This window comes from Ovis aries, chromosome 24 (assembly GCF_016772045.2).
Source record: "Ovis aries strain OAR_USU_Benz2616 breed Rambouillet chromosome 24, ARS-UI_Ramb_v3.0, whole genome shotgun sequence".
NCBI lineage: Eukaryota > Metazoa > Chordata > Mammalia > Artiodactyla > Bovidae > Ovis > Ovis aries.
The window spans coordinates 30,342,205-30,364,726 of record NC_056077.1 but is presented as its reverse complement, the minus strand read 5'-3'; the positions used below and the strand labels follow the sequence as shown (position 1 = coordinate 30,364,726).

At 45.5% G+C, this 22,522-nt stretch overlaps 1 protein-coding gene across 7 annotated transcripts in view; it reads left to right on the top strand.

Moving 5' to 3' along the window:
* The window catches only part of AUTS2 (activator of transcription and developmental regulator AUTS2), a 1,205,607-nt gene that overhangs the window by 1,106,201 nt on the left and 76,884 nt on the right, over positions 1–22,522 (top strand). For all 7 annotated transcript variants that reach the window (XM_060406300.1, XM_060406299.1, XM_027961997.3 and 4 more), the window contains one exon: positions 1,955–2,006. In XM_060406300.1, coding sequence (XP_060262283.1) covers positions 1,955–2,006 — 52 coding nt within the window. The remainder of the gene's footprint in view (positions 1–1,954; positions 2,007–22,522) is intronic.

Here is a 22,522-nt window from a genome sequence, read left to right as displayed (position 1 = left end):
AGCCAAAGGGCCTCTTCACCTCCAGCTTCTGTCCTGCTTGATCGCTCCCTTTTCTAGCACACACACCAAATGCAAATACAAGCTGGATTAGGAGCCTTCTCTCCTTGCCGGGTGCTTTTTACGTTGATGATACAATACTTTGTTTCTGTGGTGCTTTGGCCCAGTGAGACTCATTTTAATAGGTAGTCCTCAAATCTGCAAGGGATATTGCATTTTGGCAAACTGACTTAATTAACAGCCTCTCCCCTTTTTTTCTTTTAAAAATATCAGCTGTAGTGTAAGCCATGAATTTAACATAGCCATTCTAATTTGAAGAGACACTTTTTCATCAAGTAATGGTGAAATGCTCTTTGCTCCAAGTTTTTAGCTGGGAAACTCGTTTTCCTAGAAATCTCACTAAATGTTACAATAAGGAAAACACTGTTTCTGTGATTTTTGCTTCTATACCTCAGTATTCGTGATTTGTTTCATGCATAGCTTGTTTCCCCCTCCATGCAACACTTTTTTGGCAGTTTATTTTTATGAAAAGCTACTATGATATGCAATTTTATTTAATTTAAAATGGCAGGAAGGCCCTTGGCATATGTTTTATTCATGCAAAATAAAAGGAAGCATCTGTCTAGGATTTATTTTAAACTGCTTAGGTATAAGTGTATGTAATTCAGCACTTGTTTTCCACATACATTCATTTTTTCTTGATCTATTAATCTTCAGAACCACCCTTACAGTAGGAAGATTAGAATTAAAATAAAGGGGGAAATAGTCATAGTAACAATATTTTATGTCTTTCTGTATCACTTACATTGAGAACTAGAACTTGTTCGCTTCAGACATAAGGATCACACAGGAATGTCTCATCTTTGTCAACATAGCACAAAAAGACTACATTGAGTATCTTCTTTGTCCCCAAAAGCCAGCTCCAGAGTCTGAATATATTGTATTTCAGATTCTCCCCTTCTCTTATATTTTCTCTAGATTTTTTAACCATTCTATGCTTTGCTTTGTCAAAACATGCATCTGTGTGTGTAAAGTGTGAAAATCAGTGATTTCTTACAAGGATTGGGTAGCAAAAATAGCATAAATATAACCATTATAACTTTAAATGTAGATACATTATCTAATTATCCCATGATGGAGCTGCTTAATTTTTAAGTTTTTTTTTTTTTAATTTTTCGAATTGTAGAAGTACAGTGCTTCTGATACATCATAGCATTTTCCTCCAAACCGACTTTATGTTGATTTTCCAGAACATTAGTGTCTAATTTAAACTGGCTTTACTATTGCTGTTTAAACAGGCTTATTTCACTTTCCTGGAGCCACTGTAATAATTAGCAGACACGATTTCTAGAAAATGGAAAGGAAATAATGCTGACAGTGTATATAGTGTCGGCGTATTGGGCAGGTTGGCTGGGTTTCATTTTAGCACCAAGGTCGTCCTGGTTACCACAGGGGACAAGGACCTCGGGGTCATCAGATAAATCTTTAAAAACGAATTTCAGAGAGTGCTGGACAACACTTTTTAGTGAGGAGAGGCTTAGTGTTAAATAATAGGCATTTCTGGTTTCTGAGAGAAAATTGAAAAACAGGCATGTCTGCAAATGTGGAAAAAAGTGCCGTTTCCAAAATAATGATCTGTCAGTGAAATTGCAAAATCATTATGTGAATGAGCTGAATTGCTTTGTGTATCATCTCATAGAAATATGTTTTGCACAGATAATATGTCTAATAAGGACACATTTTTTAAATCAGATTTTTTTCCCCCTTAGCAATAGCTGCACTGCAGGTCTGCCTCATGCAGTCAACCAGCACCACCTTATGGAGGATTGGGGGAAATTACTACTTTCCTTTTCAGGCTTTTCAAAAATGGAGTAAATTGATTTAAAATAATAATGATGATAGTGACGACAGTATTCATGACAGTGATAACACTTTTCCCCCACTTCTTGTGTTGCAGGCCTCAGATGCCAGCTCTGAAAAACTCTTCAATACTGTTATTGTAAACAAAGGTAAGAACCCTTAAATCTGAGCGGTAGCTTTTATTTTCCTATTTGTTCTGCTGTCTTTGCCTTGAACGAAAGCAGAAAGAACAATGGTCACCCCTTACCATTCTGGAGTTCCAGTTCATAATTTGTATTTTTGCTTGAGACAGAATCTGTGCTTTCATGATGTATCCCAAAACAGTTTATTGTAAAAGAGCACATTGAATCCTTATTTAAATTGATTTGCCTAAGAAATGACTACATCTCTGTGACTTTCATTTAATGTAGGAAGTGATCATGGAGAATAATCATTCTCAAGATGCCTTAACTTTATTGTTAGTTATCAACTACCCAGCAGTTGGAGAACGATAAATAGCTGGTTTGTATTGCAGACTCTAATAATCAGTACATGTTTAGTATTCACAGGATTGTGGTCATAAACCAAGCCTTACTCTGCTGTGGGCTTTCTGTGAAGTTAATAAACGAGCAAGAGGGCAAAATTTAAATACATGCTATTCCATTAATTTCTTCCAAACTGCAGTAGAGACTGAGAGAGGCTAATGATATTGCAGTACATTAAGGGGAAACTTATCTTAAATCACTACCAATAGGTTTCTGGGCAGTTTTCATTGGTTGCAGTATTGTTGGAAATAATTAAATTTAAGGGAATTTCTAATACCGGGTTTTTGCAAAGATGTATTCTTTGAAAGGTATAAATTATATAAACTCTTTGATCTCTTCCTCTCCTCTGTAGAACGTGATGTTTGCATCGTAATTGCTAAATGCAGAATGTATGCTTCCCTTCCTGGTCACCTTCTGTGTTACATGGAAGATACTGGCTAGCTTGAACAGGGTTGGGCCTTCACGAAGTGATATTTGAAACCATGTCCACATTCTCCAGTGGCCTTGGCTAGCGTTTTTGCTAGCTGGTTAGTCAGACACATTCCAAAGTGCAGTTATTTTGAGCTCCCCGATTATTTTAGAATTCGAACCAACTGCAATTTTAAATAGTACATTATGTTTAGCGTTCCCTGGAGGTGTGCATGCTTATGTGATTGCTGTTACTCCCAGAATTATTGTCATATTGAATTTTATCTTTTTTTTATTGCATAATGGAGTATTACAGTTTTATATTTCATCGTATATTTTGATGGACTGAAAGTTTGTATAAATTTGTTGTCCATAATGCTAAAAGCCCAATAAAAGAAGGTACATAGCAGTTCATAGCATACAGGGCTCGTATGGGAAAATGTGCAATTGTTTATTGCTTGTTTTGACAAGGGAAGAGGATGGTCGTGGGTCCCTTTAAGACAGGAGGAGGACCCTAAGGCGGACCTGAGGTCCTCCAAAGGAGGTGCTCTGTTTCAGTGACACCTGCCCCACCCCCTTCCACAGGACCCCCACAGCCCACGTGACTGTGTCTGTCTTTTGCCAGCTTGCTGGGACAGCTCTGGAATGTGTGTCCCCTCTCTGGGATCAGCCAGCCCTGGCCTGAGAGTTGGCTCGGGGGCCTGCATTGAGGCCCGGCTGCCCTCATGGGGCTGAAAAGCGCCCTTCGGGGCCCAGGAGGAGGGGTGGGTGGTGAGCAGAGCATCCGTGCGTGACCTCCTTCCCTCTGCGTCTTCCCTCTTGCTCCCCCAACCCCGAACCCCTGCCCCCTTTCCAGTCAAACGTCTCCCACATTCTTATTTTTGTTTACTTACAGAGTGTGATTTGTGGCATCTATTTGGTTGTGAATAGTCCTCCTTCTGACAGGGTGCCTTTCTTCTGAGCTGCTTTTCTGGGGTGATTTAGTTGCCTTGAAAGGATTAAGGTTTCTTTGTGTACACTAAAATCAACACAGGCTTTTTTATTTTTTTTTTCCCCTAAGCTTTGCTTGGGAAACCATACACAAATAAGCATTTTAGTTGATGGCAGATTATTCCTTTGCCCCTTATTTCCATCAAAATGGCCTTTCTTGGCTCCTCCAGAGTTTCCCCTTAACGCCTTATGCTAATTCCTGTTGGTAACATGAATGACAAGAGCCGGAATCAACGCAAATCCAGGTGGTGCCAAACAGAGGGACTGGTATCCAGCACCCGCCCTCCTCCCTGGAGAGAAAGAGATGAAGCAGGGGGTGGGGCGGGGAGGGAGGGAAGTGTGGGGGCAGTTTTGTTAAGGGGATTAGTATTCACACTGCTAAATATCAGGAAAACAAGTTCCAAAAGACAGGTGCAGGGAGTCTTGCTATGTGCCTGTGGGTTTGGGTCTGTTTTTCACTCGGGTGGTGGCAGTGTTTACCGGGTGGATGGTTGACAAGGCCTTCAAGGAACTGTCAGCTTCAGGCGCATCAAGTTCAAGTTCTGCAAAAGCCGCCTGCCCCGCCTGCAAGTCTGCTCTCCTGACTCTGTCCAGTATTCTTAGCCAAGAGCAATAAAAAGCCATGTAAGAAAGGGCAAATTTACACCAGGTAACAAACACCGCTGGGAGAATCCTCAGAGCCTGGGCTTATTGAACAGTCTGTCAAGAGTGCAGGGCAGCTGACACGTGTGTGCTCCCCCCTCCAGATGTTTAAAGCCACACACCACCTCTCCCTCTCTGGAGCCCCACTGGGCTCCGGCCTTCCAGAAGCGTGGCTTTAAGCTGCTGGCGAGATTATGCTGCTGAGCCCCGGCGGCAGGCAGATTTGGTCCATAAAATTTCACTGTGGGAGGGCAGTGCTAATCTCACAAGCTGATTGTGGTGGGGGTTTGGTAGGGGCACAGCTTTGATGTTGGGCCCCCCGAGGTCGGGGGAGATGTAGCTCTGACTGAAGCCGCAGGGGTCATGGCTCAAGTCCCATCAGTCTGTTTGTGAGCTGGAGTAAATCGTTTCGCCTCTTTAGGTCAGACTTTTCAATCATAGCAGAACGGAGTCCTGGGCCAATGTGTCTGGTGGGGATAAGACAATTAGTTGGTGAGGGGGAGGGGCTGAAACAGAGTAGGCACCTTGAAGGTTTCCTATCCCTCTGCCTCTTTGATCTTGTTCTGATTCTCTCTGTTGTAGAGCCCGTCCTATTTAATAGAGGACTAGGACTAGTAAGATTTTAGTCTTTAGGTGTTCCAAATCATTACTTCCTTCTGATGCCTTTTATTTCACATTTTGAAAGAAATTAATCAAACGGCACATGCTTGTAGGTATACATGACTTGCTCAGTGAGAATTCAGCTTGTCCAAAGGTGTGGGGAGATGAACCTCCAAAGTGCAAGGCTTAGGGTTGGAAACATTAAAAAATAGTAACTTTAATCAAGGTCATGGTTGCTGTATTTAATCTTTATGTGTTCAAATGTTTACAGGATGTTCGTGTGAATTTTATGAATCCTTCTGTCTTTGTGACTCAACCATCTGCCAAAGAAAAAATTGATTTTCCCAATGACACACACACACACACACACACACACACACACACACAGACTGAGTTCTTGTCCATATTTAGTGGGTTGAACTGCTACAGGGGCAACAGGACGTGTACCCCAAATCCTGGACTGTTTATCCTGAAAAGGATCGAACTTAATCAGTCAATTCAGTGTGTCCAGCCAGCATTTATTACCCTTCTTTACGTATTCTAACAGGTTCCCAGGTGGCACAGTGGTGAAGAGTCCTCCTGCCAATGCAGGAGACACAGCAGATGCAGGTTTGATCCCTGGGCTGGGAAGATCCTCTGGAGGAGGAAATGGCAGCCTGCTCCACTATTCTTGCCTGGAAAATTCCATGGACAGAGGAGCCCGGCACACTGTGATCCATGAGGTTGCAGAAAGTCAGACACAACTGAGAACACACTCACACACCTCTAGGCTCTACTTCTTGGGGATTTTGCCACTTTGATGTACAGGCAGAAATGCAGAGAGTGAGCACTTAGTGGACATGCCCGTCCTGCCACCATCATTAATCTCTTTTAAACTCGGAAGTTGCTCCAAGGTGGAGCTTCCTGGAGGAAAGAAAAGAAGGGAAGCCATGTGTGGAAGGGAGAAGAACAGAAGTCAGGTGCTCTCTGGAGCCCTCTGTGTCCCTGGTGGGGCCATGGTCTAGGTTAGGGGCAGAGAGAAGGCCCTGAGTTGCCTCTTTTCCAGGATGTATCCTGCAGCTGAGACAAGTCAGAGATGAGACAGGACCAGGAGGTGTATTTGACCCCATCACTCTATGAAAGAGCTGTGCTTCTCTTGAGTAGCTGGGGTGGGGATCGATCCAGGAAGGACGCAGGGCCCTGATTAATGCTACCTTCTGCAGTGAGTGAGCACCCCCTGTCTACTGAAACGTGGACAGCAGAGGAGCAGCCACCCACCCGCCTCGGGGAGACTCCCATCTGCCCTGCCCCAGGTCAGCCCTGGGACTCTGGTGGGCACTCGCTCCTCATGATGAGCACCAGATGCAGTGCTGAAACCACCTTGATCTCCCTGACCAGGACTGGCTGGCCTTTCTCAGGCCTCAGCGGACCTCCTAGTGGATACACTGGCCTCTTCTTGGCGGTTGATTTTGTGCTGAAGGGTCTCCATGGGACACAGATGAGGTCGGAGCCTTTAGATTTAGCAGGGCCTTTGGGTATCTTTGACAATATGGTTTTATCACCAGCGTAGACCGAAAACCAGGCTAAAAAATTGGTTGAGATTTAGATGAGGCGAGAAAAAAGTTACTAAAGATGTCGCTTGTGAATGAGGCTAAGGAAATGAGGCCCTAATAAAATCTTTTCATGGCAGTGATCTCACTTTACTCATCAAGTTTAGACACGAAGGGGGAATTCTTTGGTTTGGTGACAAGTAAAGGTAAGAGTTACCACCAAGGCTCCTCCCCTAAAATAATTCTGGGCTTTCTGTGTAAGTGAAAACAGTGCAATTGAGTATGGATAGCTTTCTTTAAAAAAAAAAAAAAGATGTAGAGTTTAAAATCTAATTATAATAAACATATGGAGACCATTTTACAATTTCTTGTAGTGTCCTGGGTTTCATTGTAAGGAGAACACAATGTGTAAAGCTCATTTCCCACGTGCAGACGAATAAACTGAGCTCATTTTAGCTTCTATAAATTAGTCGCATTTTTGTCTTGTCTTAAATCCTACAGAAGGGAAACTGTCAGTCATTCTTTATTTTTCTTTCTCTGGACCTTTTCTTTTGGAGTTTCAGAGCATTTTCTTGGGTCTTTAGAAGACAGAGATGTCTGATATGAGGAAAATTAAATACTATTGAAGGGTAATTGGTGCTTGATTGGAGACAAAGGACTTGTGAGTGGTTGGGTTTTCCTTCCTACTCCACACTGCAGAGAACATGCAATCAGCTCCTTTTGTTATGGAAATTGACCTTCCTATAGGAGCCAGACTCTTACATACGGAATTACATTGTTGTATAGATTATTCCTTGAGACTTCTTGAAAATAGACACCTTGTATTCTTAGTGTGAAACCACCAGGAAGGGTCTAAATATATTCCATGTTTTGAGAAAGTGTTTCCCACTAGATAATTTTCCACTAAATGGTACCTAAGCTCTCGCTGACCTTGTGCATGTAGATACTCAGGAATCCTGGGTACATGTTGGATCCTGTTACTGGAATGTCAGTGCCAGGGATGGAAGATATTCTGAGCATTTGATTTGATCTTGCGCGGGTCTTTGGAGTAGGACTCTCACAGCAGTGCCACTTTCCCAGATAAATTAAAAGGAGACAGGTTCCCAGATCTTGAGCGCCCCTCTGAGCTGGACCAGAGCATTGTTGTTTTTCCATTGCTAAGTGGTATCCAACTCTTTGCAACCCCGTGGACTGCAGCATGCCAGGCTTCCCTGTCCTTCACTATCTCCCTGAGTTTGCTCAGACTCATGTCCATTGAGTTGATGATGCCATCCAACCATCTCATCCTCTGTCACCTCCTTCTCTTCCTGCCCTTAATCCTTCCCAGCATCAAGGTCTTTTCCATTGAGTCGGGTCTTCACATCAGGTTGGCGAAACTGTTGGAGCTTCAGCCTCAGTCTTTCCAATGAATACTCAGGGTTGATTTCCTTTAGGATTGACTGGTTTGATCTCCTTGCTGTCCAAGGGACTCTCAAGAGACTTCTCCAGCACCATAGTCCAAAAGCATCAATTCTTAGGCGCTCAGCTTTCTTTATGGTTCAACTCTCATATAGTACATGACTAATGGAAAAACCAGAGCTGTGACTAGAAGGGTCTTTGTCGGTAAAATGATGTCTCTGCTTTTTAATACGCTGGCTAACAGAGCAGAGGATAGCATTCTTTTAGTCAGATGATTACACGCTACTGTTTATTTTTGAGCCCACTGAAAAGCTCTTCCCTTACTTTATTGATTGATCCCCACTGTTCTTGGAAAGACTTTTCTCCATACTTGGCAATATTAACAAAGACACTTGAATGTTGACCAGCATCAGTTTTCATTCCATTCATATTTAAGTGCTTTGTTTAGGCAGTGATGTAGAATTCGCCTGTCTCAGAAAGTAATCCACACTCATAGTAGACTCTTGGCGTTAAAAAACCCATCAAATTGGTTCTGGAGAGTCTTTAATGAGAACCGTTCAGTGACAGAGGGCCTCCTCACTGGTAATAGCTTTCAAGTGCGTGGGGTCAGCCCAGGCCTGGAGAGTGTCCTACGTGGAGGAAGCCTGTGGCTATCCCATGGCCTCTGGATTATTTCTGGTGTCTGACAACTGCAGAAAAATGTTGTTTTTCTCTGAAAATGTATGTTTATTTAACTAGGTTTCTTTTTGCTTCACAATCTGGATTCCATTCACTCAGTTACCACTCCAATTAACTAACAATTATTTAACATTAACAGTAATTACAGACGCCAGTTAAGCGCCTACAGATGTCAACTGTTAGCTTTGTACCTAATCACTCAATGAAATGGAGAAAGTTCAACAAACATCAATTAGCCAAGCAATTAGTATGAGTTAGGAAAGAGCATGTTATCATGTGTGAGCTGATTCAATTTATTTTATTTTGGCAGTAAAACACACACAGGCGAGCGGCAGTAAGTTCCTCAGATAAGATAAAACTCCATTGTTGTACAGCTTACATAAGAATTCTTTCCTTGTGCATAAGTCAAATATGCTCTTGCCTGGAATTTATTTAACAAACAAAATTTGTCTCAATTACTCAGAAACCCCAGCAATGCTCAGTCTCAGGAAGCAACTTGGGTGAATTATGAATCCAGTGAATATGCTGTATAAGGAAATGTCAGAATTTTTCAGTGGAGAAACGATCGATTCCCACTCAGATAATCTCTGTGGCTTTCGAATTTTTACCAGTTTATTCCTGAACCTGCTGTGGAGTGGGTGCAACACGGATTTTATTAATTTCATGGTGCCTGAACTTTTTGCTCAGCTGTCTTTGATGTAGCCTGGGGCAGCCACTGAAGTCTGTAACCTGCTTGCCCAGTGTATGCTTTAAAAAAGCAGTGGTTCTCAGTTGAAATCAATTGAGGACCCACTTCATGAATTCACCAAGGAGATTCTGGGTCCAAATTGAGAAATTCTATACCCTCTGCCACCCCCAAGCCAATCCCCATCCATAGACTAGACTTTCATCAATTACGTGGGTGCCTGGACTTACTGGGAGAATGCATTCTAAAGCCTGAAACGGTCTATCAGTTAGTGTTTGGAGCTTCATTGTACCTCTAAGTGGACAGCTGGCCATACATGGCTATGCCTCTGGCTCCTCTCCTAGAAATGCTTTCTTGCCAATTCCTGAAGCCTGTGGGTAGGAGTGGAAGGGGCCAGTCCTTAGTGGGGTGCTCTGTCAGGCCACTGTGGCCATAAATGTACAGAATTCTCCATTTGAGCAAATCTCTCAGCATTAACTGAATCCAGGAGTTGAATCCAAGGAGTTCCTTGGTGGCCCAGGAGTTAGGTTTCTGGGCTTTTCCCTGCTAGGGCCCAGGTTCAGTCCCTGGTCCCTGGTTGCAAACTGAGATCCTGCAAAGCCACATGGCCGAAAAAGAAATTCTGTTCAGTAGAATAGCTTAGGGTGTAGAGCCCCCATGTTCCATGTGCTTTTCTCTTATAAATGTTTTACCAGTGCCCAGTAGTCTGCCCAGGAATCCAGCACCCAGTGCACTGGCATGGTTGCTCTGGAGAGAACAGCCCTTCTCCATCACTTAATAGGGCCTCTGTTTATCTGCTTCGGCATGTTATGCTGCAGAGCTTAGGCCAACAGAAGTCTCACATCAGATGTCAGCTTGCGGACCAGCTGTGGTTCCCCCTTGTCATTATTCTGGTACCCAGCTCAGAGGAGCAGCCCTCAGGGTAGCTATCTTGGTAGAAGGAAAAAAATAGAGACGGAATCATAGAACGTGTCTTCAAGTTTCAGCTTGGTTGTGTTGTCTGGTGTTCCCAGCCATCTAATTGGCCCAAACAAGTCTCTAGGACTTTTCCCACCATGCCGTGCTAAGGTATTCTGGGTTCCCTGGAAGTTAGTAGGAATTTCCCATTGACAGTGGAGGGTCTTACCGACATCTTCATCCTCACCCAGGATGCCCACCACTGTCTGAACAGGTGATGCCACAAAAGCATCATGGCGACTACATGGCAGCCAGGCTCAGCTGTAGACATCTCTGACTTCCTTCCCTTCTAATAAGACATGAATTTCTCCGTATTTCTACGCTCCATGCCCATTTCCGTGCCGGTAATTGGACCAGTTGTTCCTTTTCAGCCAGATTTTATTAGAAGTAACTTGGGATTTTCCAGCAGGGGCATTTCCCTAGCAACTGATGACATAAGCACAAGGCCCAAATCCATGCGGAGGTGGGAGGGGCGCCTGTTAATAAGGAGTAATGCCCCGTGGGCACTCACATCTCTGACCCTCGTAAACCCTGTCTTATGGAGGAGGAGGCTGAGAGCACATCATTGCTTTTTCTAAGAGTCCTTTTGAAGAGGGAAATGTCTCAAGTGTACGTGTTAATAGGCTGATGTGGGAGGCAGTTATATTGGGATGTCTTTAAAAGCCACTTGGAAAACATTTTCCCCCTCTTATCTATCACCTCTCACATCTCTCAGAAGAGTAACACTGAAACCTAATTTTAGCCAGGACTACATCATTTTCTCATTATCTGTTTACAGCCGGAAAAGGCTTTTTCCATGGTACAGCTCCTGTCACCAAAAACTGAACTGTACAATTCCTTTGTTTTATATCAGCTTTTGATTCTTCTAAGTGTGGATTGTCTGCTGCTGGACTTCTCTGGTTGATCCCTGAAGGCCTCTTCATCCATAAACTTTATTCACAGACTTGGGTTTGACAAGGAGTCTGCCTCTGAGGTTGGATGTGTCTCCTGTGAAGTGAAGGATGTCAATTTTCATTCCATTGGCAGAAAATGGAGACCATATTGAATTCTTTCATTCAACAGATGTTACTGAGGGCTGACTATGTAACAGGCACAGGAGATATAGCCGTGAACAGATCACATTAAGCGTGATAGCCAGAAGCATGAGAGTTTGAACATATTTTAAAATAAGAAAAGAGACTTGAAATAGCTTAATGGGAAAGAAGCTTAAGACTTCCATAGGAGGGAAAGCTGATCCAAGGTGGGCCCTGAAAGGGTCAGCGAGTCAGAAACAGACCAGCCCTCACACTGCAAACGATGTCACCCTTTCACAGAGGGGGCTGTGTGGGCACAGATGTGCCAGCTTGTGCTCACTATGAGACTAAAACCTGCCCCTTCAAGCTTTCCAATGTAAAAATTGATTTGTTTCCCAGGCGGCACTAGTGGTAAAGAACCCTCCTGGCAGTGCAGGAGATGTATGTTCAATCCCTAGGTCTGAAAGATCCCCTGGAGAAGGAAGTGGCAACCCACTCCCATATTCTTGGAGAACCCATGGACAAAGGAGTCTGGCGCGTTACAAAGAGTCAGACACAACAGAAGTGACTTAGCACACTTAGCAAGCTATTGAAAAGATTTGGGGGAGCATTGTAAAGGTCTGTGTATCACCTATCAATAGGGTTTCTTCTTTGCACATCTCCTCAGTTAGATTTTGCTGCTTAAATGTTTGCCAGGTTGGCAAACTACGTGGAGGTGGTGGGGAGCACCACAGCTTTTAATTTTAGAAGATCCAGGCTCAAGTCTGAGCTGGGCTGCTTGAGCAAATGATTCCTCTGGACTAGGTTTTCCCACTGTTAACTTGAGAAAGCTGGGTGGATTCCTAGATCCCATCCTGGTTTGAAGGCCAGAGTTTGCTTTGGAGGATTCTGGGTCCTTCTAGATGCTTGCTGCTTGTTCTGAAGGAAAGCTATGACAAACCTAGACAGCACAGTAAAAAGCAGAGACATCACTTTACCAACAGAGTTCCTTATAGTTAAAGCTGTGGTTTTTCCAGTAGCCATGTACAGATGTGAGATTTGGACCATAAAGAAGCCTGAGCACCAAAGAATCGATGCTTTCAAACTGTGATGCTGGAGAAGACTCTTGAGAGTCCCTTGACAGCAAGGAGATCATACCAGTCAATCCTAAAGGAAATCAACCCTGAATATTCCTTGGAAGGACTGATGCTAAAGCTGAAGCTCTAGTACTTTGGCTACCAGATGGGAAGAGCCAACTCCTTGGAAAAGACCCTGATGCTGGGAAAGATTGAGGGCAGGAGGAGAAGGGGGCGATAGAGGATGAGACGGTTGGATGGCATGAGTTTGAGCAAACTCTGGGAGATGGTAAAGGACAGGAAAGCTTGGCATGCTGCAGTCCATTGGGTCTCAACTGAGCGACTGAACACCAACAGGTCCTTCTAGAGCCTGAAACTTGTGCAGAGGGCATGGATTTCCCGTGAGAGCTGTGAATGAGACTGTGGACACTTACATTTGGGAGGCGTGTACCATGAACTTGGGAGCTAGAACAGGGCTCCAGAAACCTGTCTTTCTCTCCTGGAAGTTCCATCTCTATTGGAAGCACCTGAGAGGCAGGAAGGGGTGGAGCCTCAGGGAAAGGTAGAGGAGAGTATGAGGCTGTACTGTTTGAACACCAACTGTTAGGTATTAACCTCTCTGTGGAATTAGAATAATAATGTGGAGTCCTCCTCCCCTGCAGGTCTGCAATCGCACTGGTGTTAAAGAGGTGTTTTATCTGCTTAGTAAATGTTTATAAAACCCCTGTGTAGGAGAATCTAGGTGCCGGTTTCTTTGTACTTGATTTCTTGACAAGTGGAATGACTGGCCGGTTCCAAAGCCTGGATTGCTGTGGGTGAGATGCAGAACAGAGGGTTCGATAGCAGAGCGAGACCCTGCCTTGGAGCCACCCGGAGACAAGCTGGCAAGAGGCGTCCTTTTCTATGGAGTGACTCATGTTACCAACTGTGAGTTGAAATTGAGGCTTCGATGGACCATTGTCCATCATCAAGGGAATGTCACCACCTCACCATCAGCTTTCGGCTGCCAGCAGACTTCACGCGCCATGCAGCTCTGCTTCTTCTAAAGCTAACCTAGGCCTCGTTTGACTGAAGCAGTCTTCCTTCCTACTCTTCATTTGCTAAACGGTGGTGATGATGCCCACTTCTCCCAATACCGCACTTGTTGTTGGCTGGATTCTAGCTCTCTTCGCAGCCTTGTCCTGTCTGTTGGGGAAAGGTTTGTTTTAAAGAAACAATTGTTCCAGTGTCGGCGTGAGTGGATTCAGGGAGGAGCCAGGTTCACTTCATGGTGACCAGATCCATCATGTGTTGTTTTGAGGATTAGGTTTGTCTGGACCGTCACCCTTACTTCCTGAGATTGATGGCTGTAGAAAGGACAGACGTCACAGACGCGCCAACAAGCATCTTAGAAACCGATTCCTGGCTCAGTAGCGGGGGCGCTCCCGCTGTGTGCCCTGGGATTGTTCTGTTGCTAAGCCACATCCCAACTCTTCACCACCCGTGGACTGCATGCAGCATGCCAGGCTTCCCTGTCCTTCACTATCTCCTGGAGTTTGCTCAGATTCACGTGCATTGAGTCGGGGACGCTTATGGAATGATAAACTAGAGGCTGCAGGCTTGGTTTTTGCTGTTGGCTGTAGGGGCCGTGTTGCCCCCATTTAATGGCCTTTGCCCCCAAGATGTTAGACATCACGTCAATTTGCTTCTGTTCCGTGTGTGAAGTACAAACCCCTGACTTAAATAGGAAGGCTGGGGAGAACTAGTGAGAAGATGATGCCCCAGTGCCACTCCTGGGGGGCAACTGATATTTGCCTGAATGACCCAGGACCCGTGTTTGGCCGGGACCTCCTCCCCTCCATCCACAGCGCCCACCTTCAGGTCAGACTGCTGCCTGCTTGCAGCCCTTGCCTTCTCAGGGCGTCCGGGTTGGGGAAAGAGAGCTCTCTGCCTCCTCCAGATTTGCTCCAGGACAAACTTGAAAACTGCCTACTTGGAGGGTTTTTTCACATTTTTAAAGTTAAGGCCGACTTTCCGGAGCCTGCCTAGCATCCTGCCAGGTATTTTATCTTATTCAAATATCCTAATTGCTGCTCAGGCTTCAGCTACACATCAGCCTACCACCCAACTGACAAAATAGACCTTCACCTGAGGGCCTCATTATGCTTCCTGCCTGTGCATCAGGCCAAAAATACCTCCCCAATACCTGCTCGACGTCCCGGGCTTCCAAGTGACAAACAAATAATTGGGTGAAACAAACCCTGGGTGCCGAGCAGCTGCCATCAGTGTCGGAGCCCAGAGGAGTCGGCGGCAATAACAGTCACGGCTCTGCCTGGTTCGTGTCAGAGCAAATCTTTGAACAGTGGGTTGTGCTGACACCAGAGAATGACAGCTTTGGAAATGGCGTGCTAGTTACCGCGGCGAAAGAGGCCGCTCACGGAGACCGTGACAAGCAGCTGTCATTTCCATACAGGTGAACAACTGACATCCCAGCGCGGGGAGGGCGGCTGGCAGGTAAGGTGGGACTGCGGAGCGAGGAGTCGAGAGTGCTAGGGGCCCTTCTCGTGGGTGGAGACACTGGCCTTGGAGCACTCGCGTGCACACGCCCGTGCACCCGAGTCTTCTCTGTTGTTCCTGTAGAGCTCATCTGAGAAAGGGCTGTGGAATACAGTATCAGCTTTAAAAAAATTTCATTTTTTAATTTCTTTTTGGCTGTGCTGGGTCTTCATTGCTGCGTGTGGGCTTTCTCTAGTTGCAGCAGATGGGATCTCTTCTCTAGTCGCGGTACATGGACTTGTCACTGTGGTGCCTTCTTTGTTGCGGAGCACAGGCTTCAGGAGTTTTGTCTCATAGACTTAGCTGTCCCAAAGCACGTGAAGTCTTTTGTGAACAGGGATCAAACCCATGTCTCTTGTGTTGGCAGGTGGATTCTTAACCCCTGGACCACCAGGGAAGCCCCGTGTCAGTTTTGAGGATATGACCAAGGCCGGGCTGCCAGCCCAGTGCCCTGCCTGGCATGCTTAAAGAACATTTGCAGTTCAAATCTACGCCCTCCTCACCTGCTTGATGTGTCATGGTTGGTTTTCCAACCCAGTACTTAGTTCCGTAGACTCTCAGTTTCATAGTCTCTGCTGATAAGGAGCTAACTTACCATCGAAGGGAATAGATCAGATGGAATTCAAGTGCAGGATCAAGTCTAGATAGTCGTTCTCAAAGTGTGGTCCCCGAACCAGCAATATCAGCATCCCCTGATGCTGTTAGACGTGCAGACTCTCCTGCAGCAGGAATCCCCAACCTCCAGGCCATGGACCGGTACCTCCCGTCAGAGCAGCGGCGGCATTAGATTAGAAATAAAGTACACAATAAATGTCATGCACTTGAATCATCCTGAAACCAGCCCTCCCTCCTACATGTGTGTGAAAAAACCGTCTTCCATGAAACCGGCCAAAAAAGGTTGGGGACCACTGCTCTACAGGATCAGAAACTCGGACTGTGGCCCAGTAGGCTGCTTAGACCAAATCTTCCAGGTGCTTCTGATGTGGGTGAACCCTGGACTAGATCAGGAAAGCATGTTTGCTGGTAAGGTTTCTGTGAATGCTCAGATGACCCACAAATCCCTGGGTGAAATCCATACTCCTCTTGACCATGGAATAAGTCTGTTTTTCATGGGCAGCTTTATATTTATTTATTTATTTGTAATACCAGATACAGTGGATCTGTTGAAAGTAACCATGTGGCCCTCCCATTGAACTCAGCTGTTGTCTTTGCCTTGGATTTCCATGCCCCACTCTCCATAGCCTGGTGGGCAGGACTCCTCCTGAAAAGGGTGCTGTTTAGGTGCGAGGCCTATAGTCAGCACTACATGATGACCTGACGCTCTCTTATCTAAGTGGGGTTTGGAACCATGACCCTGGGCCAGTGTTTACACCATAGCCCGCTGAGCTAACTTACTTAACTGCTTCTGAGAGACAGACTGTTCCATCTAGTTCCTGGCTGGCAAATACTGGCTGGCCATCTGTATGAAGGGTCATCACAGCACGAAATACCCACATCGTGCACAGATGTGCCGTGATGATAAGTAACTTACTTTGTAAACAAAGTGTCATGTGAATTCTTTTTAAAATTTCAATAGCCAGGAATGTAGAATAATGGACAGCAGTGAATTTTTTTTTTCCCCTTTCACGCAAAATATTAGAACATTTTCAGACCATAAAATTATCTCTAAGTTGGGTTCCCCACCCCCCCCACCAAATGTAGTACCTAAATATTAAAGCTTTTCCAGGTTTCCTTCAAGGATACTGTTTGTCCGTCAGTCGTGTCCAGCTCTTTGGGACTGCATGAACTGTAGCCGCCAGACTCCTGTCCATGAGATTTCCCAGGCAGGAATACTGGAGTGGGTTGCCATTTCCTTTCTCCAGGGGATCTTCCTGACCCAGGGATTGAACCTGTGTTTCCTGTATTGGCAGGTGGATTCTTTACCACTGAGCCTCCTGGCAAGCCCCCTCCTTCAGGAATAGGAATCTCCTAAGACGAGATGTGTTGTAGCAGTGGTTCTCAAACTGGAGCCTGCATCAGTTACCTTGAGACATACCTTGCTGGTCCCACCACAGAGTTTCATTGTGTCTTGGGTCAGGCTCAAGAATTCGTTGAAGGTTCTTGCATGCCTAACAATAGTCAGGTGATGACAGTTTTTATGGTACTGAGATCACACTTTGGGATTCTTGTGTGTGAAGACCTTCTACAGGAAAGCTTTTCTAAATGTCTTTTTCACTCATGAACATCTGAATGAATGTCGGTCGGGTCAAAGTCATATCTCTTTACGTGAGAAAGGAAATGTATGATGGCGGTTTAATCTCTAAGGCGTGTCCAACTCTTGCGACCCCATGGACTGAAGCACTCCAGGCTCCTCTGTCCATGAGATTACCCAAGGAAGAATACTGGAGCTGGTTGCCATTCCTTTCTCCGGGGATCTTCCTGGCCCAGGGACTGAACCCATGTCTCATGCATTGCAAGCAATGAAATGTATGTAGGAAAGTAAATTCAGTATTACCACATATCCACATCAGGAGCTTTAAAAAAAATTGACGTTGTCAAACTTAAGGATAGAAAGCATTAGAATGAATGAATTCCCAAATGTACCCATTATCCAGATTTGTATTTATCCAGATTTTGCCATGATTGTTTTATGTGATAGGATTTTCAAAAAAATACTTACTTGCCTGTGCTGGGATTTAGTTGCAGCACGTGGGATCTTCCGTCTTCGTTGCGGCCTGCCAGATCTTTAGTTGCGGCATGTGAGATCTAGTTTCTCAACCAGGGATGAAACCCAGGACCCCTGCATTGGCAGCATGGAGTCTTAGCCACTGGAACAACTGGGGAAGTCCCAAGTGATGGGAAGTTTTAAAGCCCATGTCAAGTATCATGTCATTTCAGCGCTATATACTTCAGTGCACATCTATTTTTTAAAAAATTTTTTACATAAACAGTAACAAAGCAAATGATAATTCCCCAGTGTCATCAGATACCTATCTCTTATCCCATCTCTCTGATTGTCTCACAAGTGTCATTTTGCATGACCTATTCCATCAGAATACAAACTGGGGTCGAGTCCTACTTGTCTTAATTGAGAACCGTCCACCCTCTCCCCGGCCTCCCATTCGCTTCAAGTCAGTGACTTGATGCAGAAACCAGGTCAGCTGCTCATTAACCGTCCCACATTCAGGAAGCCCTTGTGGCATCATTGAGTTTATTCCCCAGTCCCATGTCTTTGCTGCAAATGGAAGTTGACCCCAGAGCTTTGACCAGATTCAGGTTAGATGACTGGGGAAATAAACCCCGTAGGCGTCGCCGTGAGCTTCGTGTTGCCTCACGTCTGATACTCACAGTATGTGGATGACCAAGTGCTAGTGATGCCAGGATGGTTCAGGAAGTTCAGGTTCGGCAGCTAGATCCCTGCATCGTCAGCATTCCCCTCAGCCTTTCATCTGATGCTTTCTGTATTACTGATCCTTGCCTCATCCAGTATTTCCTTAGAAGTGGTAAAGCGGTGGCTTTTCTACCATCCTCCACATTTATTGGCTGAAATTCTGTGCAATGAGTTTTCCTTCATCATCTGGACTTCTTTGAAGTGAGGTGGAAGTCACTCAGTTGTGTCTGACTCTTTGCGACCCCATGAACTGTAACCCGCCCGGCTCCTCCATCCATGGGATTTTCCAGGCAAGAGTACTGGAGTTGCCATTGCCTTCTCCAGGGAATCTTCCTGATCCAGAGATCGAACTGGGGTCTCCTACATTGCAGGCAGATTCTTTACTGTCTGAACCACCACTTCTTTGAAAGTGAAAGTGAAGTTGCTCAGTCGTGTCCAACTCTTTGCAACCCCATGCACTGTAGCCCACCAGGCTCCACGTCCTTTGGGTTTTCCGGGCAAGAATACTGGAGTGGGATGCCATGCCCTTGTCCAGAAGATCTTCCCGATCCAGAGATCAAACCCACGTCTATTATCTCTCCTGCATTGACAGGCAGATTCTTTACAACTAGCACCACCTGGGAAGCCCAAGTTTACACACATGTGTATAAATTTAAAGTCCTTCCCGTCTGTCACAACTCTGCTCAAATGCCACATCCTCCAGGAATCCCTCTATCCTCCCAAGATTTGCACACTTGGCCCACTCTTTCTTACTAAAATCTCAGATGCAGCTGTTATCCCTTCTTTGAACTCTCACCCCATTTCGCATTAACCAGCAGGGTGCTTTGTATCCGATAGGGGCTCAATTTCTGATGGCTTGAACCTCAGCAAATTGAAAATGCAATATCCTAAAAATGACTTTAAACCTTGAGGTTTAGGTTGTAACTGGAGAGTTACAACCTGATGAAAGAAAATAAGGAGAAGTCTGGACCTCACTTGATCTGTTCAGCCCACTTGGCCTTCTTATTAGATAATCTGATGGTCCCAGGTGGGTATCTTCCAGAAGAGGAGCAGGAGGCTGCCCACATGCTTTGAGTGCTGAAAACAGGCCAGGGGCCTCCCTGTGCTCACATGGTAGCCTATCCACGTAAGTGTGTCGCAGCGAGAACACTGCCCTGTGGCTGTAGGCGCAAAGCTACTGCGTGTGTCCCGACTCCCCAGCCTCCCCGTCTTCCAGTTTTGCCACTGGGCCAGCCCAGTCTCCAGTTTGGTGAATTACAAAATGAGTCTTGTTGGGACTTCCCTGGGAGTCCAGTGGTTAAGACTTCACCATCCAGAGCAGGGCCTGAGGGTTCGATCCTTGGTCAGGGAACAAAGCTCCCACATGCCCGGGGACCAAAAAACCAAATATTGTAACAAATTCAATAAAGACTTTTAAAATGGTCCACACCAAAAAAAAAAAAAAAAACGGGGGAAAAAAAACCCTCTTGTTGACAACACAGTTTCTCAGTCAGCCCGCACCATCTGTAGTCTGTTTGGAAAGAAATTCCGGGTCTGCATTTCTAGCCTGGGAGCGCTGATGGAGACGCTGGGCACACCAGAACAGCAGGGTCGGGTCTGTCATCCGCGCGGTGTCCCGGCAGCTTTAGTGTGGCACTTACCTTCACCTCCCATGGCTAGGCTTTGTATAGTTAAAGAACTGGAGCGTTACACTGATGCCTGGTTAAAAGTAAACCGGAGTACATATATACAATGGGATATTACTCTACCATAAAAAAGAACGAAATTGGATCATTTGTAGTGACGTGGGTAGACCTAGAGTCTATCATGCAGCGTGAAGTAAGTCAGAGAAAAATACCGTATATTAATGCATATATATGGAACCAAGAAAAATGGCACTGATGAACCTATTCGCAGGACAGAAATAGAGATGCAGAGGTAGAGAGCCGACTTGTGGACACAGGGCAGAGGGGAGTGCCTGGGACAGACCGTACGGACATGTGCACACTACCCCGTGTAAACGAGCTAGCCAGCAGGAGGCTGCTGTGTATAACACAGGGAGGCCAGCTTGGTGCTCAGTCATGACCTGGAGGGGTGGGGTGAGTGGAAGGCTCAAGAGGGAGGGGATAATGTATACAGAGATCAGATTCACGTAGTACACCAGAAATGAATATTATAAAGCAATTGTCCTCCAATTAAAAGCATAAAAAAATTTTTAAGTAAACAGGAGAAGCTTGAAAGGAATGATAGGACAGCAGAGAGGACTGGAAATCTTGGTGATTTTATTGAAACTGTCCCCTCTCTTTTTGAGAGTCTTCCCTGGTGGCTCAGAGGGTAAAGCGTCTGCCTGGAGTGCAAGGGACGGGTTCAATCCCTGGGTGGGGAAGATCCCCTGGAGAAGGGAATGGCAACCGACTCCAGTATTCTTGCCTGGAGAATCCCATGGAAAGAGGAGCCTGGGTCCACAGGGTCGCAGAGTCAAAGACACGGCTGAGCAACTTCACCTCACCTCTCTTTGAGTGTCTAGAACCTGTTGCTTTATGTTACAAAACAATCCTTGGTGTGGGGCATGTATTTGTACAAGGCGGGGAGAGGACATGGGTTTGCTGGTGCGAGAGCACTGGTTGGCTGGTTCTTTTTAAACCCAGAGCCCAGCCTTGAGTTTCGGGTGGCAGAAGTACAAGAAATTCCTGCTGTTCATCCATTTTCATGGAGCTGTCTTTTCCTTGAAAGAGCCTCAACACTTCCCAGCCGTTCACACCTGATGCTGGTCGTTGGCTCTGTGTGCCAGTCCGCCTCTGGGTGATGAGGCCTTTCTGGGCAGAGTATCCCTGTCAAGCCACTTTCATTCTTTTCTATGTAACAAATACGTATAACAAAACAGAAAGAAACTCACAGATCCAGAGAAACAAACTAGTGATTCCCAGTGTGGAGAGGAGCAAGAGGAGGCAGGGGGCTAAGAAGCACACACTGCTGCGTATAAAACCAGTAAGCTACAAAGACACATTCTCCTGCACGGGGAATAGGGCCAGTAGTTTATAATAACTTTAAATGGAGTGTAATCTCTCAAAAAAATTTCGAATCACTGTGTTGTGACCTGAAAATAACGTGATGCTCTAAACCAGCTATACCTCAATTTAAATAGAAGAAGAAATGGGAAAAGAGTGCAACCGAGAGCTGTCTCACTTGCAAAGTGCAGCTGTTCCCACAGCACCATCTCCTCCTCTGACTCCCCTGGCGCCTGAGAGGGCGCTGGGTTCTTGCCTTCCTCCCCGCGGGCCTCCAGAGTCAGACTGTCCATCCGAGCTCACTCCCTGACCCCTGTCTTTGCCCCCTCCAGCAGCCTTTCCTTGTCTACTTTTCTGCTTATTTCCTTCCATCTTTTAAGAATAAACAAAGCTTAAAAAAAAAACAAAAAATAGCAATAACAGCAATAATATAAATGATGACTGTAGCCCTGCTGTTGCTTTAGGACCTTGAAAAAGAGTTTTAAAAATTTATTTTACTGAAGTATGGTTGATTTACAATGTTGTGCTAATGTCTGCTGTATAGCAAAGTGACTCATTTATACATACGTATGTATAGAGAGAGACACACACAAATTCGTTTTCATATTCTTTTCCATTATGGTTTAGCACAGGATATTGACTATAGCTTCCCAGGTGGCGCTAGTGGTAAAGAACCCACCTGCCAGTCACAGGAGACATAGGAGATGGGGGTTCGATCCTGGGTCGGAAAGATCCCTGGAGGAGGGCATGGCAACCCACTGCATGCCTGGAGAATCCCATGGACGAGAAGCCTGGAGGGCTGCAGTCCATGGGGTCACAAAAAGTTGGACACGACTGCAGCGACTCAGCATGCCTGTGCTATACAGAAGGACCTTGTCGTTTCTCCATCCTGTACCCACCTCCCCCTTGGCAACCAGAAGGCTGCTCTCTGTGTCTCAAACACTCCCTTTTTGATACCTTTGTCTTATCCCCTCTTGTAAAATGCCTTGCATCTGCATCTCTTTTGACTTGGTAACTTGCTGTCCAGACCAGGACACATTTGAAAGGGAAACAGACTGCTATTAATGATGACTTTGAGACCACAAGCCTAACCGTGGACTGTCCATGCACACCAGGGTTTATGACCCCCTGCTTACAGTCCAAGTTCTTCACAGTCTGTGGAAGTGCCCTGATGGCTTAGTTGTGGCTGCTAACATTTACAGAGTACTGGAGCCTGGCTTTGTTCTCATCACTTTGCATGGATTAACTCATGGGACCCTCAGGCCCTTTCTAGGTAGATAGTATTGTTCCTACC